The sequence below is a fragment of the Dissoconium aciculare genome (assembly GCF_010015565.1).
Source record: "Dissoconium aciculare CBS 342.82 unplaced genomic scaffold K489scaffold_1, whole genome shotgun sequence".
In the NCBI taxonomy this organism is placed as follows: domain Eukaryota; kingdom Fungi; phylum Ascomycota; class Dothideomycetes; order Mycosphaerellales; family Dissoconiaceae; genus Dissoconium; species Dissoconium aciculare.
Window position 1 is genome coordinate 1,016,409 of NW_022984951.1, and position 15,214 is coordinate 1,031,622.

The 15,214-nt window shown below is 52.8% G+C and overlaps 4 protein-coding genes across 4 annotated transcripts; 2 read left to right on the forward strand and 2 right to left on the reverse strand.

Annotated features, from left to right (window-relative positions):
* The first annotated feature begins 132 nt into the window (after positions 1 to 132).
* Positions 133 to 3,355, forward strand: K489DRAFT_348385 (POPLD-domain-containing protein). The gene is made up of 3 exons (XM_033602370.1): positions 133 to 680; positions 733 to 3,071; positions 3,149 to 3,355. Exons 1-2 carry the CDS (start codon positions 333 to 335, stop codon positions 2,965 to 2,967), a joined length of 2,583 nt encoding a protein of 860 aa, XP_033464263.1. The 5' UTR covers positions 133 to 332; the 3' UTR covers positions 2,968 to 3,071; positions 3,149 to 3,355.
* A 286-nt stretch (positions 3,356 to 3,641) lies between these two features.
* Positions 3,642 to 5,637, reverse strand: K489DRAFT_366412 (cryptochrome; the record flags this gene model as incomplete). The annotated part of the gene is made up of 2 exons (XM_033602774.1): positions 3,642 to 5,058; positions 5,126 to 5,637. 2 exons carry the CDS (start codon positions 5,635 to 5,637, stop codon positions 3,642 to 3,644), a joined length of 1,929 nt encoding a protein of 642 aa, XP_033464264.1.
* A 3,385-nt stretch (positions 5,638 to 9,022) lies between these two features.
* K489DRAFT_375319 (FAS1 domain-containing protein) lies at positions 9,023 to 11,016 on the reverse strand. The gene is made up of 2 exons (XM_033603658.1): positions 10,489 to 11,016; positions 9,023 to 10,429 (listed from the first exon to the last, which is right to left on the reverse strand). The coding sequence occupies exons 1-2, from the start codon at positions 10,858 to 10,860 to the stop codon at positions 9,320 to 9,322; spliced, it is 1,482 nt and encodes a 493-aa protein (XP_033464265.1). The 5' UTR covers positions 10,861 to 11,016; the 3' UTR covers positions 9,023 to 9,319.
* A 1,227-nt stretch (positions 11,017 to 12,243) lies between these two features.
* On the forward strand, positions 12,244 to 15,169 carry K489DRAFT_375320 (glutamate decarboxylase). The gene is made up of 9 exons (XM_033603659.1): positions 12,244 to 13,020; positions 13,080 to 13,118; positions 13,183 to 13,241; positions 13,301 to 13,486; positions 13,568 to 13,808; positions 13,867 to 13,977; positions 14,034 to 14,295; positions 14,356 to 14,558; positions 14,618 to 15,169. The coding sequence occupies exons 1-9, from the start codon at positions 12,744 to 12,746 to the stop codon at positions 14,881 to 14,883; spliced, it is 1,644 nt and encodes a 547-aa protein (XP_033464266.1). The 5' UTR covers positions 12,244 to 12,743; the 3' UTR covers positions 14,884 to 15,169.
* Positions 15,170 to 15,214: the final 45 nt, after the last annotated feature.

A 15,214-nucleotide genomic window follows, 5' to 3' on the forward strand; every position in this document is an offset into this window, starting at 1 on the left:
TTCCATTGATTTTAGACTTGAAATGGCCTAGCGTCACTGATAATTGCCGAATTCAGCCTGAGGCCTGAGCGATATCAACCTATGTACAATATTGGTATCTTGATTTCTCGTTCGCAGATCCTCTTTCCTCTCCTTGCATAGTTGGACAGATGTTGCGGGCTTCTTTTTTCTAGCAGGATTAATTGCAACGTGTATCGCATATGCAGTCTTGTTATCTTGTGTGAATTCGGGGCAACTGGTAGAGAAGATGTTCTGAGAAGAACCAAGCCGCAAGATGCAACAGCGTTTTCGCGGAGAACGACGGCTCCTGAGATTGATTTTCTGCATTTAAGATGAACGACTCGTCGAAAAAGCGCAAGGTGCCCGCCGAGAAGCCTACAAATCGAAAAGATCAATTAAACAAGAGGCCCAAAGTCGACCACCGAGCCAAACAACGAGATGCCCGTACGCTCTCCACACAGGTCTCGTCGAAAGCGTTCAAAAATGGCGAGCTTGATGTCGACAAATTTGTCAAGGCTCGCGAATATGAGATTCGTGCGCTGGAAGAGGGTATGTCCCGAAGCAAGTTATCGGGTAATAAGAGAGCCTTCCAGCAGGTGCCAAAAGATCTACGTCGGCGCACGGCCAGTCATAATGTAAAACGAGTGCCCAAACGGTTACGAGTGAAAGCGAAGCGCGAGGTACGCTGGTTGCAACAATTGATCCTCGATCTCTTAATAACAGCATGTATAGATGCTCGAGGACAGTACACCGACAGTGACGGCACGAAGGCGGAAGCCCACAAGGCATATGCGATTGCGGCTCGAGACAGTCAAAAGGTTACGCGCCCTTAATTCTACCAAGAAAGGTAAAGCTGCGACCAAAAACAGTGAGAGCAGAGATGCAACCACAGTGTCGGGCCAAGAAACGGGCCTATCAGGCAATGTAGAGATCGCCACAAAGAACACAGTCCGAAAGCCCAGGTTGAAAAAAGCCAGCCTTGCCTCACCACCTGTAGCCAAGGCGAAATTTAGGAAGCGACAAGTTCATAAATCATGGCTTCCCACACACATGTTTCACACAAAACGAGCACATATGAGCTTGCCTAGTCAGCCGTTGTGGAGGTTTGCGATCCCGCTGAGCCCGACAATCAAGTGTTATCGACCGACACACCGATCTGCTAATGAGCGTGGCGCGATCGCCTGGGATACGAGCTATTTTGCGACCATCGGCTTGCAAGGTCAGCAGCGAAGTATTGATGGGCTTCTCAGAGCCATGGGTGTTTTAGACATGGGAGATGATTGCCGGAGCCGTCGGTGGCACAAAGGGACTCGAGTCTGGGAGGGATATTTACGTGAGCGTGAGGACCAACACAAACTTATCGCCCCTGCTACGGTAATATGGGCAGTAGAAACTTCAGATCCAAAGCAGCAGAAAGCGCGCCCGACAGAAGAGCACACTCGCAAGGTACTCCTCAGAATCCATCCTTCTGCGTTCATGCAGACGTGGGAAGAATTGCTACGTCTTTCCAAAGTGGCAAAGCCACAAGTCAAGGTCGAAGATTTGCGATTCGAAATTGGCAGCATCGAGATCACGGGTCCCGGCGCAACCGAGACGCTTCTCGGCGCGTTGTGGCCTACAAAGACTCATGATGCCAGCAAAGCGACACGCACTGCGGAAGATGTTTGGAACTCGCTCAACGGCTTGAATAATCCCTCAATGTTGCCGCAGAATGCGCTGCTAGCCTTTGACATACAGGATCCGCGTTTGCACCATCCACCTCGTACCATCAAACCACCAACATCTAGCGAGCATGAGCTGGACTTGTTGAACGTTCTTGCGGAATGGCCGGTGGACGAAACACACGAGGCAGCGAAAATTTTCGATCGTCAAGCACGGCTGAAAGCTTCCTCATCACTGCCGAGTCAAAAAGCCATCAACCGTCGCCGAACTTTGGCAGTCCCTGGTCAATATCCAGAAAGTCTAGTAAATGACCCATCGATCCCTACCTTACTATACTGCGTTGCCGACTCTGCCAAATCGCCCGCCAAGTGGGTTGTACTATTACCTTGGAGGTGCGTGCTGCCTGTGTGGTACAGCATAATGTACTATCCGCTATCGAGCGGTGGACAACCGCGCTTTGGCGGTCTTCAGCAAATTCGACAGCTCGCGTTTGAAGCTGGTCGCCCATGGTTCCCTGCAGACTTCCCAGGGACAGCTGCGGGTATGACATGGGAGTCATCAGAGCGGAAACGGCGGGAGGATGAGTGGCGCCGAAGACCAAAGAGTAAGAGAACCAACTGGGATGCCGTGGATCTCGGCGAAGGACGTCGAGGTGAGATCGGAATTGGCTGGGCGTGCGATTGGGAAAGATTGGTGCTCGGTGCGCCAACGATCAGGTCCGATAGCAATCCAGGCGACACCTCGCCCGAAGGTGCGACTGCTGCCGACCAGCCCAGAGAATCATCAACAAGCCCAAAATTCATCCAAGTGCCTCGAGACGACGTAAAAGGTCCCCTGCCGCTCAATGCTCTTGCAGCAGTCAGCATCATCCTCACAAATCGCGGCGTCCCTGAGACCTGCGCACGCATATATCGTTTGCCGACCTCACCATTCCATCGCAAGCAATGGCTATCACTACGAACATCCGGCGGCAAGCAACAAAACCGTGCTCGAATAGGCATTCCCAGGATCGCCGACGACACTCCCCCTCACATCGCGCAACAGCGCCTCGCACAGAGTCTGCTGGCGCCGATCCGGCCAGGTCAATGCGATTATCCGACTTGTCCCGGTGAAGAAGATCTCATCGGATTCGTGACCAGCGGAAATTTCAACCTGGGCGAAGGAAAAGGTACCGGGGTTGGGAATATCCTGCTATCCAAAATTCCTCGTGCGTTGAAGGGAGAGGCTGAGATCGATCGTTGGTGTGTGGTCAGGAATGCGGGCGAGAGTATTGGACGGCTTGCGCAGTGGACGTTTGCATCATGACGGCGAGATGGACAAGACGAAATCTTCGTGACTTGCAAACACTGCTCTGGGATGCAAATATGCCGGGATGAACGAGGGGAGCTGTCCTGTGCATCTACAACTTCGTCAGTGTACGAGCATTTTGATGTCTCAGCCTAAGGGATATACTGATACGTGCTCGTCATCTTTGCTTCATAGACAGGACGTAGAAAGCGCAATGCATAGTGTGAATTTCCGGTTGTCAGGACTGGTCCGTGATTGTCGAAATGCTGCAGAACAGACTTACCTGTCGGGCGTCGAGGACCATCGAGGCATGTTGATGGTTGCTCAGCCATTTGAGACCGCAGGAAGATTCCGTCTACTTAAAGCGGCAATTACCGTGTCATTTCACATTCGCTTGTACACCTGGGCAGCGGAGAAAGCTTCTCTCTGTACAGGTCGGCGGCATCATCATGCCGCGACAATTCTGATTGATTTCATTCATTCTTAAACGATAGTACTCCTCTTCCGAGGGGGGCTGGTTCCAGCAGTTCGTCGTCAGTCATGATTCACGTTGATACAGTAGAGGCCGTCTCAAAACGGCGGCAGCAACGCTGTCCCAATGCTCGCTAAAAATTCGCATGATTCGGGCAAAATCCCGGAAATTTGGGTCATCCCCCACCACCACGTCCTCCTCCTTCTGATTGATCTTGTCCTCATTGGCCTCCGCCTCCGCGATCAGATCGGCCTTCTCCGCCGCGACCGCGCCCACGGCCCCGTCCTCCTCGTCCACCACCGCGGCCACCACGGAAGTGTCCTCCGCCCCCGCCACCACCACGACGAGCGCCGCCGCCTCGTCGGTTGACGGAGTAATCGATGCGGATCAAGGGCTTCTCGACCCATTCCACACCCTCCAATCCCAACCGCTTTTTCTCTTCCGCCGGCAATCGCCACGCTTGGAAAACACCCATGAGGGCCTCGTTCTCGTTGCCAGATGTAGCTCCTGACGCCCCGCCACGACCAACATCCCGCAGCTCATGCACCCAGGCGCGGACGTACTCGCCGCCCTTGTCGTAGTCGACGGCCTGCTTGACGGGGTTGAAGACGCGGGCCTCGCCGCGTGGATCATTGCCGACGCCGGCGTTGTACTGCCAGTTGCCCCAGTTGGATGAGGCATCATAGTCGATGAGGTTCATCTCATACCATTCGGCGCCCAGGCGCCAGTCGATGCTGAGGTGTTTAGCTAGGTAGGAAGCGACATTCTGGCGAGCGCGGTTGGAGGTCCAGCCGGTGACGTAGAGCTCGCGCTGGGCGGCGTCAATGAGACCGGTGCCGGTGGTGCCGTTGAGGAATCGCTCGACGGCAGCCTTGGTGTCGATGTCGTTGGAACCGCCGCGGTTCTTCTTACCAGTCGAGTTAGTGTAAGGACTGCTGATGAAGTTCTTGCCTTGTGTTTGTTGACGATAGCCGTCGACGTAGAAGAGGCGTGGGCCAAACTTCATCGCGCATAGACGCATGTCTGGAAAGATTGTTAGCTTCTGGGTGTGATGGTAGGAAGTATCGCGGATAAGCGTCTCACAGTCTCTCCAGAGCAACTCAAAGCGGATGCCATATGTTCCACGGTTCTCGCCCTTTCCGTACCCATAAGCACCCTTGCCGAGATCCGTTTTCGCGTCTTCGAACTCCATCAATCTCCAGTGAATCTGACGAGCGGTGATGCTTCCCAAGGCCAACCAGGCAGATAATTTGGTGCTGAAATCAGATCCGAGGAGCCCGTTGCGCGTCTCTTTATAGTCCGTCATCGCACCAATGTTGATAAGATGGCGAATGCGGTCAAGGCCGGGCTTAGAGCCGCCTTGGAACTCATACGTCTTGAAATCACCTTGCTTCTGCGGTGGATTAGGAATCTTCTCGCTCGCGTCTAATGGGTTATATAGCGCTTGAAGAATTCCTTCGAGACTGTCGGGAATCTCGAAGGGTGCTGCTTGAGACGGGATGTTGTCAGGAAGAGCAGGGAGCTTGTCGGGCCTTGGGAGCTCTTTGCGCGGCGCATCTCGGAGGGGCTCAACTGTTTTGCGGAAATTTGTGAACACATCGGAAATCTGTCTTGGGTTCTGGTCCGGAAGATCTCGACTATGCGCGCTTGTCAGCTTGAAAACTTGCTGGATAACAGGCTACCTGACATTTCCGTCACACTCACTCATCGATGTAGTATTTCTCGTCAACGAACATCCTCAACGGCTTGTTCTCCTTGTCGAGAATACTTTTGACGGCGTCTTCCTCGACCTTCTCCTCCCACGTAGGTTCCGAGGTCATCCACACTTCCGAGATCTCGGCGTCTTTGCTGTCGCGGTAGCCTTCAATGAGAGACTGCACCGCATCCTTGACGCTGCCAACTCGCAAGATCAATCCACTCTGATTCTGCTCGAGATCTTGCTTCAAATCCCATACACTCTCGGCCAGGAACTTGGCTCGAAGTTTGCCGCATCGCCAAAAGCGTCCCGTGGCACTACGAGCTTCTGGGTATGGCGATTTTTCGCCTGGCTGCAGGAAGCCCGAGACTTCAACTTGCTCCGCTGGGAATACAAACACCGGCAGGACGTGGGTGAACGGCCTTTGAGATTGGCTGTTCAAGCGGGAAATCTCGTGAAAGACTGGGTTGTCCGCCAGGCGCAAGTCCCGGCGGAGTAGATAGACGAGGACCCGTTGCATGTTGATGGACGGATCGAGACGAACCTACTTGCTCTCCGCCTGGCGACCGAGGCTTGATGCGATTGAGTGTTGCAACGTTGGCGACTGATGGTGGAGATGTTCTCCACGTATGTCTTGGGTGTGATCGGATCGTAATCCGGAGGCTTTGGGGATCTGGGTATATGTAGAATGATGGAAAAGCGCGTTCTTGCAAGATGTATCGAGGAGGAACTCGCGCGTGAGGGATCACCCTAAGAGGTGTTTCAAATTGCCTCCGTGATGCGATTACGAGCCATCCGATCCAGGGATCTCGGAGGCGGACTCTGACCCGTCCATCCTCCTACCGACTAAAATTTCTCCCATGGCTAAGGTGGGTTGGAGGACTATAGATTCATCTGTTTTCGGAGATCTGTGATGCCCCGAAATGACAAGCGGACCAGTGATGGTACAAGGATAATTCGGCCGAATCTTATCATCACACCCTCAAGAGGTCCTCCAGGCGCGTGGCCGCGGCAGAATGTCATCGTGGTGGCAGAGAAATCGTCCAGTCCGACGAAGCTATTGGATGTATGCCGCAGATCCTAGCAGCGATTCACATGGCCGAGGTGGGAGGTGGGCACCACGGGCATCTGGGGAATGTAACGGCATCGGAGACATGAATCAAGGGACCATGAGGATGCGCGGGTTCATGACAAGTGAATGCGCGCATCGCGATCTCACGGATGGGTGACGATCGGAGGGCGGAGGAGTGCGCATCAAGACGTGCGCGGCTTGGCTGGCCGTACACGATGACGAGCAACAACTTCCACCATCGGCTCCCTAGTCTCGCGGACCACTCCAGGGCTGTTTTGGCCACGGTCTACTGTTCATCGTGGGGAATCGGTGTGATGCGTGGTGATGGACTCGCCGCTGAGTACAATAAGCAAACGAGATCGTATCGTGAGATCTCTCGCCTGTGTGATTCATGGATTCAAGTCAGATCGAAGATGGTGTCGCGCAAGGTGAGCCGCAATTGCTAGTCCGACCCTGCCGACGGATCGCGTTGATGGATTCATAGATACAGCACATCCACAGTGCTTCCTAAGTGGGTATGGACGACTGCGACTTCAGCCGACGATGGAGCAGTTTGATATCTGATAACTATTTGAATTCCTTCTCCTCGCACCTCTCACACAAGACGCGTATCCGCGCTTCCTACCCACCTGGCAATCATCAATGAGCGCAACAGTCGGCTAAATCAAAAGTCAGGTGGCGAACGGTGACGTAACGGATCAGCAAGCGTTCGCGAATTCACCTCTATTTCCGGCACAGCGAAGAAGAGGACCACCTGTGCACCCGAAAGTGGGACAGTACAGTTCAGGACAGTTCGTGGACTATAGCAGAGGATAACGAGCAGCGACACAATTTCCGAGGCTGCGGCAAACATTCGAATTCAGATGGCATTGATCCCTAAATGGGCAAATGCTTTACCGGATGCTCCGATATGCAAAGGTCAGCGGCTTCATGCGGTACGGATGGGGACAGCGCAAATGATGAGCACCGCACATGATGAGAACATGGACAGGGTTTTCTGCTTCGAACCTGCGCTATTCCCGCCTGCTCCTGAGGAAATGAACGTCGATCGTGCTTGCAATGAAGTCTCGCTGCGTGCATCGGCACTAGGTACAGCAGGTATGCATAGACACGCTTCAGTAGCGTTGGCATACATATCCTGTCACCGTGGATGGTATCCCAGCTTCTGGAGATAGCCGTATACCAGACAGAGGTGAGGTGTCCATCGGTGCAGGTGGGCGTCCCCACTGCATACGTTTTGTGTCGGGCATGACAACGAGCTGACCATTTATCAGATAAATGATTTGTGATATTCCTAACGTCGCTGCGATGGAATTCCTCCGTGGCTTGAAGTCGTACATATCTACCCTGATTCGTCATGGAACAAAGGAGACGTGAAGGACCCTGCATGGAGGAAGAATTTCGAATACAGATGGCAGTGGACCCCTAAACAGGATCTAATCAGGACGATCGTGTTTGTGGAGGTCTGTCTGAAGTCCGACCGCCCGCCCAGCTTCCGACGATAGCACGTGAATAGGCAGCTCTTTAAGCACCCCGTAGACTTCCAAAGTTGACGGGACTTGATCGATTAGTAGGGCTGGAATGCTGGAGTGCCCCATCAAGGGACCCTTGGACCGTCACGACCGTGTTGGCTGCTGCTGCTGCTGGCTGCTGCTGCCGCTGCTGCAGGTCGGGATATGCTAGCGAAAGTGCCCGGTGCGTGAGGAGACATCCCGTAGATCCATGGATACCTAGGTATCAGGTATTAGGGGGTCCTTTTGAGGCGCGATCGGCTGCGGGCCATGAACCTTGAGATCGGTCGGAATTGCAGTCACTACCGCCTCGCTAGCTGGGGAAGAACATCACACCGGAATGCAGTTCCAGGACACTATCTGATCTCTCGGCACGACCTCATTATTGTACATATGTCGTCACGTCACTCAGCGACATAGTCCGACCCTTCGCAATCTCCTCCTGCCGCTCATCATGATAGTCGCCTGGGTAGCATGGACTTTTCACATGCATGAAGGGATCCACATTGTCGTGATGCATGCCTGTTTCTGCATTGCATCTGCTCCGAAACTCTATGCGATGTCAACAAGAAAGGTAAAACGCACGGCTCATGCGACGACCACGAGGCGGAAAGCCCTTTGGAGATCGTGGCATCCAGCAAATAACTGCCGTGATCGGGGATTTACCCGAGAAACAAAGAAATCCTCACCCACTCACTGCCACACCCCACCTGGACACCCTCCTTCTCAGAAAAATGAGACGCTTGGGTTTGCGATTTGAAATGTCGCAGCTTAGCTCCAGCTAGAAATCTTCCTCCAGCTGCTTCTCATCATCATCATCATCATCATCGTCGTCGTCGTCGTCGTCGTCGTCGTCGTCACTCGCATCAGCGTCATCGTTACCTACAAACAACCAGGTCAAGGTCGTCCTCATCATCTTCATCAGATCAACGAGCCCGCCCAGCAGGGATCAGCAGTTCCTAGTGCACCCACTCACTCGCTTCGCTTCCACTTTCTTATATTCACGACATCCACATCCTCCTGCACGATCACTTTCCGCACATGCCCACTTTAGCCGAGACCCCCTTCTTGCTCAATCCCCTCCTGCAGATATTCAGTAGCAAGCGAATCAGAAGGGACGGCCGCGTGGCTACTCGTCACCTTGCGAGCCGGGGAGTCTTTCAATGACATTTATGGTCACAATCTTACGGCTAGACCACGGCGACGGAGGATTAAATTCGACCGCGTGCGAGGAAAGCTTCAATCGAGGAGACGAAGTTGAGGTGAGTCTGCTGAAGTGGCACATCTTCTGATCCATCGCTGCATTGAACTGGGTAAACAGTCTGGAAAAGTATCTCCCCACCATCCTTGTTAGTCCCTGTCTCTCCGCCTGTCGAGCACACGCAGTACAAGTGAAACACGACAGGATCCATTACGGTAGATTGTCATCGGTAGCTTTTTGTCACTTGGAATCAATATCGTATACATTTTCCTTATTTCCGATTCTGAAAACCCCCAGGTGATAAATTTCGTTCGATAGCAATACATTGACATGACCTCATTACATTTCCTTTCATTCGCCTTCCATTTCCCTTGATCATCTCCAGTTTCGTAATCTCAAGTACAGAAGATCATGACGCTTATAGGTCACTCTTGGTGTTGCGCACAAACGGCTGAAGTCGCTCCTTGAGGTCCTTCACGGTCAGCTCCTCGCCGTTCCAAGCTTCCTGGACACCGTTCAGGGTCTTCGGTGGGATGAGCACGTTGCGAGGAATGTGAATGACACCGTCCTGTGCAACAATGTCCTGGAGACCCACGGTCGTGAAAGCATTGATCCTAATCGTGATGAAGCCGCCGAGGCGACCGACATCGACGGACAAGGTGCGGTCCTCCAAAAGAGTTGGGAGGTCGACGTGGAAGTGTCCGACCTCCATGTCGTCCACTTTGGAAGAGTCAGCCTTGTAGTAGGCATCAGAGTAAAGGGTGTGGTCGGGCACGACGTGGTACTCGAGCAGAGCCTTGAGGTACTTGGCACCGTGCTCCGAGAACAGGAAGGCGTTGATGCGAGGGCCGAGCTTCTTGAATGCCCAATTGTTCGGAGCGAAGAGGGTGCCGCCGTTGTGGTCAGTGGTGTTCAACTTCTCCAGGAGTCCGGTCTTGGCAAGACCGAGCTCGAGAGTGCTGAATTCACCCGGGAGGAATTCAATGATCTTGAGTCCTGGCGGCGGTGGTAAGATGATGGAGTCAACACCGTGGATGACACCGTTCGTGCCGAAGATGTTCACAGCGACGATGCGGCTCTGCCAGTTGACTGTCAATCCTCGAAGGCCGAGACGGAAGGTCAAACGCTGGAGATCAGAACCAGATCCGAGGTGCTCGCCAACTAAAAGAGTCGGAGCAGTGTGGGTGTGCAGGACGCGGATAGCAGAGTAAGCTTCCGGGAGCACGTGGTATTGCAAGATGGCAAGGAGCTGCTCCTTGCTCGGCTTGGGTGCTTTCTCGGGGATCTTCTCAAATGCCTTATTGGTAGGAGCGAAGACGGTGACATTGGCCTTAGTGCTGTTGAGAGTCGCGACAAGCTCTGGGTACTCGTCGATCAGCTTGGTAAAAGTGGTGGTATACTCGCTGCCAGCGATCAATTGATAGACAGTCAAGTTAGGCCCGTGTGGGTGTCCTGGGTGGTGAGGCTTGCGGTGGCACGGGGGCTTGTGACCTGGAGGAGGGTGGTGAGGCGGGCCATGGTGAGGCGGCTTTTGAATTGTCAGCAGGATTGTTCACTTCTTGGAACAGGGAAGGAAGGGATACTGACAGGGCCTTCATGCTCTCCAAGAGATGCGAGAGAACCAGCACTCTCGATCCACTCGGAAAAGGCATCGGTGGTTTGTTTGATCTCGGTCTCGACGTTCTTGTAGTTCTTGCTGGTCTGCTCATAGGCACTGTGTACAACACTTTTGGCAGACTCGGAGATGTGCGACCAAGCGCTCTTCACCTTATTGCTCGATTCCTCAAAGATATCCTCGACCTCGGAGAGGAGGTGGTCTTTGGCGGAGTTGGCCTCATTGAACCAGTCCTTTGCACCCGAGTGACGATCCTCAATGGCGAGCTCGCCGAAGACCTGTTCGGTGGGGACTACGATAGCGGCGCTGAGAGCCGCGAGCGGCACGAGATGGTAGACCTTCATGATGACTTTCCAATGACAATTTATTGCTCGCACAATGGTGGTCGATAGGAACGAGAGGAGAATGAAATAGAATGAGTGAAATGCTGTAGCCTAAGTACATGTATATCCAGGATCCTGCACAGGTACCAGGATCTACCACACAATCACGCCTTGTCGAAGGGAGGCGTTCGTACGCGTAGCTATAACGTCAGCCTGCTGCAATTCAATGACGATGCCAGGGCGTGGCGCTTACTAATGGCCGGATCTGACAGAAGTTGCTGCAAGCGTCTGTGTGGAGCAGACGATCTAAAATGCCGAAAGACCGCTGCGACTTTTGACACTTCAGTCGGATCGGAACTCCGGAAGTGCCGTCCTCCGCCGCCTTCAATTCATCAGATTATCGCACAATTTATGCATTTTGATGACAACCTTGGAACAGCATCTACCTAGGTAAGTAGGATGTACAATAATGACCCGCTCCTTCTCCCATTGTATGGCATCTCATTTTCATGGCCTATCACTTTCCACGTGCGGGTCATAAAGAGAAGCTGTTGAGAGGACGCCCATCGTTGCACGCCGCTCAGTGAGACTTTGAAACGGTCTGGACATGGCATATGGAAGAGTGAGCTGTCCATTTGCCTTCTTATAGCACCCCCGTTCTTCGCATCGGCAAAGCAACACGTTCTCCAACGTAAAAGTTTTCCTGCTCGCAGGCCGTGAGCCAGGGAATATATGCTCACCTCGTACCGCGGTCAATCGACGTACTATCTAAACGCGGACTCCAGAGTTGGACATGAGGGAGGATTGCCGAAATGCGCAGAGCAGAGCCGCCTCTCTGATGGGCAGCATGCTGGATTGACATGTGAACGTCAAGAATTCGTCCCCGGTCTGATATCATTTTGGTTGTTTGTCGTGCGCGCAACATGCCCAGTGGAACTCGTTCCTCAGAGTAATAGAAATCGTTGCTCCGCAGAAGCCACTCACATGTACGTCAGGCCCGAAGGCTATGACGATGTAGCGGGGGCGTTTCCAGGAACAAGCGGGGGAAGTTGGGTGCGTAATGCTTTGGCCACCTGGGCAGTCATGAATGTTTCCAACCTTGTAACCTTAGGTTGCGCAGATGCTACAAATCACAAACAAGCATTTCGCTGCCGAACGCTTGAACAGATTCAAGCCACGTGCCAAGGCAAAGCCGACATAGGTAGGTAGCGGGTACTGTATATTCTCTCGATTCATCATCAATTCAGCATGTGAGAGCCTTCAACAAAGCTCATCGGGCTGTGGATTTGGGACTGTATAGACGTCAAGTCTGATCCGTCTGCCGTGCTCCCAAACCTGCAAGAATATCACGATCGGGCATCAATATGTCTTTTACATTTAAAGCGACTCGCCTACTCTTTTGTTCGACATATCCGTTGGCGCTCTGTTGATGCTGTAACCTTCTGACCTCCGCGGTCTTGATTCCATAAGTGTAGCGCTGATTTGGGTAGTGATATGTCAGGTCAGCCAGGTCTAGATTGCATTGTGAATTGCTGAGTGTACTGGACGCGTCAGCGTAACTCAATTCGCTCATGCTGCAGTGCGCAGCGCATATTGGATGCGGCAATTGTCGAGCAAGCGCCGAACATCTGACGACCAACAGCTCCAACAGCTAGTCGTGCAACAACAAACTACAGACGCCTCCATGCGCCGCCGAAGATCCGCGTTGTCGCGGCCTGACGTCAACACCGGTCACTCCGGTCGACGGCATCGATGGATCGAGATCTGAATATGTTTATAAAATATGGATTGTTTCTGCTCGAATTCAGGGAGGTGTTTAAAGCTTCTCGTTCAGCATCCTTGTCCTCCGATCCTTCTCATCCAGCAATCTCATCCTTTGTCAACGGGACGAATCGCAAACCACAATGGCCCTCAGCAAGCATATCGATCCAGATGAGTTGCTCAGCACGTTGAGCGAGCACCCTCATCACAAGCATCGTGCACATAACCGCTCCGCAGTCTCGCACCAAACGCCATACAGCACTCGCTACAACGCTCAGACCGAGATCTCAAAGTACAAAATCCCTCACGATGGAGCTCCCGCCGATGCGGTGCACCAGATGCTCAAGGATGAATTGGATCTTGATGGACGCCCAAACTTGAACCTGGCTAGCTTCGTCGGCACGTACATGGAGAAAGAGGGCAAGTCAAATCGCGGGAGAGGACGCTCCGGCAAGTACGGGTCTAACATACTCGGACAGGCGAGCAATTGATGATCGAGAACCTCAGCAAGAATATGAGTACGTGACCCTTGATTCTGGGAAGACGCCACCAGGGCAACACTCCTGACATCTTGACACATAGGCGATGCTGATGAGTACCCGGCAATGATGCAAATGCACACTCGCTGCATTTCCATTCTGGCAAGTCCAATCCTACGACGGATGCATCCGGAAAGAACAGAATTAACAGACTCGAGCAGGCTCACCTTTGGGGTGTACAAAAGGGCGAGAAGGCCATCGGGTCGGCCACCACTGGATCTTCCGAGGCCATTCACCTCGGTGGTCTTGCAATGAAGCGTCGATGGCAGGAGAAGCGTCAGGCAGCTGGCAAGGATACTAGCAAGCCGAACATTATTATGGGTGCAAACGCCCAAGTCGCCTTGGAGGTGAGTCCGACCTATACAGACATTTGAGAGGGATATGGCAGTGCAACAAGGGAAACTGATTTGCCTTTTTCTGTCAATCAGAAATTCGCTCGATACTTCGAGGTCGAAGCAAGGATTCTTCCTGTTTCTGAGAAGTCCGATTATCGTTTGGACCCCGAGCTCGTCAAGGAGAACCTGGACGAAAACACCATCGGTATCTTTGTCATCCTGGGCTCCACTTACACCGGTCACTATGAGCCTGTAGAAGAGATCTCAAACATTCTGGACGCCTATGAGAAGGAGACCGGCATCGACATTCCAATCCACGTCGATGGAGCCTCTGGTAAGCCATAGTGTTTGGATCGAAAAGACCCAATCTTTGATGCTGACTGAAATCGTAGGTGCCTTCATTGCGCCTTTCACACATGCTGGTGTCGGCCAGGGCAAGAAATGGAATTTCGAGCTTCCTCGAGTCAAATCAATCAACGTCTCTGGCCACAAGTTCGGGCTTGGTAAGGATCTTCTGATAGGTTGGCTGGAAGAAATCCACGTATCTAATGCTTCACAGTGTACGCTGGTGTTGGTTGGATCATCTGGCGTGATGAGTCCTATCTACCAAAGCACTTGATCTTTGAGTTGCACTACCTCGGTGGCACTGAGGAATCTTTTACTCTCAACTTTTCACGACCCGGTGCCCAAATTATTGCACAATACTACAACTTGATCTGCTTAGGCTTCACAGGCTATCGTGCTATTATGGAAAACGCCCTCCACAATGCGCGTCTCCTGTCGAAGGCATTGGAAGCCACAACTTGGTACCGATGTGTTAGGTGAGAGCATGATAAGCAGACGGACTTTTTTCACGTATCGAGATGCTGACCGATATCCAGCGACATCCATCGACCCAAGGGTCAAACCAAATACGTCAAAGGACAGATCGCTCCCAGCCAGGAGGGTGAGACCTCCGCCGATTACAATGCCGGGCTCCCTGTGGTCGCCTTCACTCTCACCGATGAGTTCAAGGAGAAGTACCCTCACGTCAAACAAGTCAGCATCAGCAACCTCTTGCGCGCAAAGCAATACATCGTCCCCAGTGAGTCCAATCTAGTCCTCACAGGAAATGGATCAGGAGGACTAATCGCTTTCTCACAGACTACCCTCTACCTCCCAGCGAGGAGAAGACTGAGATCCTTCGCGTGGTCGTCCGCGAGTCCATGTCCCTCGACCTTCTCGACCGCCTGATTTCTGACATTATCGCCGTCACCGAGACGGTGATTTCCAGCGAGAAGGCCGACCTGCAGGTGTGGCAGCCAGACGCCAGCATTGAGAAGCAGCACGGCAGTATTGGTCTGCCTCATCACCAGAAGCACAAGGCCAAGAGGCCTATGCACGAGGGCGTCCACCGCTCGGTCTGTTAGAGCAGAGGCCGGCTTTCGAAAGTCAGATGGTGCCTGGATAATTGATGTCGATCATGAGAGTCTGCCTGGGACCACATAGTAATGAAAAAGCGTGATTTTTGGATGTGATTGACGGCAGCCATGTTTTATGTGCACTTGTGGGTCTTTACCGTTCGCTGTCCAGTAGGCGGAATGTGAAGCCGTATTGCGATCAATGGTTTCTGAATCAGACCGTTGGACGGTCACAAGTGGCTTAATGTCCTGGATTTCATTTATTCAGAAGTTGTCTAAAGCGCTCATAGAAGGCCATCCGCGCTCTCGTCGAGTGCTCCGCTAAAACGCTGACACACAC

Excerpts from the sequence above, each read along its gene's own strand:
- K489DRAFT_348385 (XM_033602370.1), top strand. The coding sequence starts at position 333 with ATGAACGACTCGTCGAAAAAGCGCAAGGTGCCCGCCGAGAAGCCTACA. Across the intron at positions 681-732 it reads GAGTGAAAGCGAAGCGCGAG|ATGCTCGAGGACAGTACACC; the intron begins GTACGCTGGTTG and ends CAGCATGTATAG.
- K489DRAFT_375319 (XM_033603658.1), bottom strand. The coding sequence starts at position 10,860 with ATGAAGGTCTACCATCTCGTGCCGCTCGCGGCTCTCAGCGCCGCTATC. Across the intron at positions 10,430-10,488 it reads TTGGAGAGCATGAAGGCCCT|CCGCCTCACCATGGCCCGCC; the intron begins GTCAGTATCCCT and ends ACAATTCAAAAG.
- K489DRAFT_375320 (XM_033603659.1), top strand. The coding sequence starts at position 12,744 with ATGGCCCTCAGCAAGCATATCGATCCAGATGAGTTGCTCAGCACGTTG. Across the intron at positions 13,119-13,182 it reads GAACCTCAGCAAGAATATGA|GCGATGCTGATGAGTACCCG; the intron begins GTACGTGACCCT and ends CTTGACACATAG. Across the intron at positions 13,809-13,866 it reads CCACGTCGATGGAGCCTCTG|GTGCCTTCATTGCGCCTTTC; the intron begins GTAAGCCATAGT and ends CTGAAATCGTAG.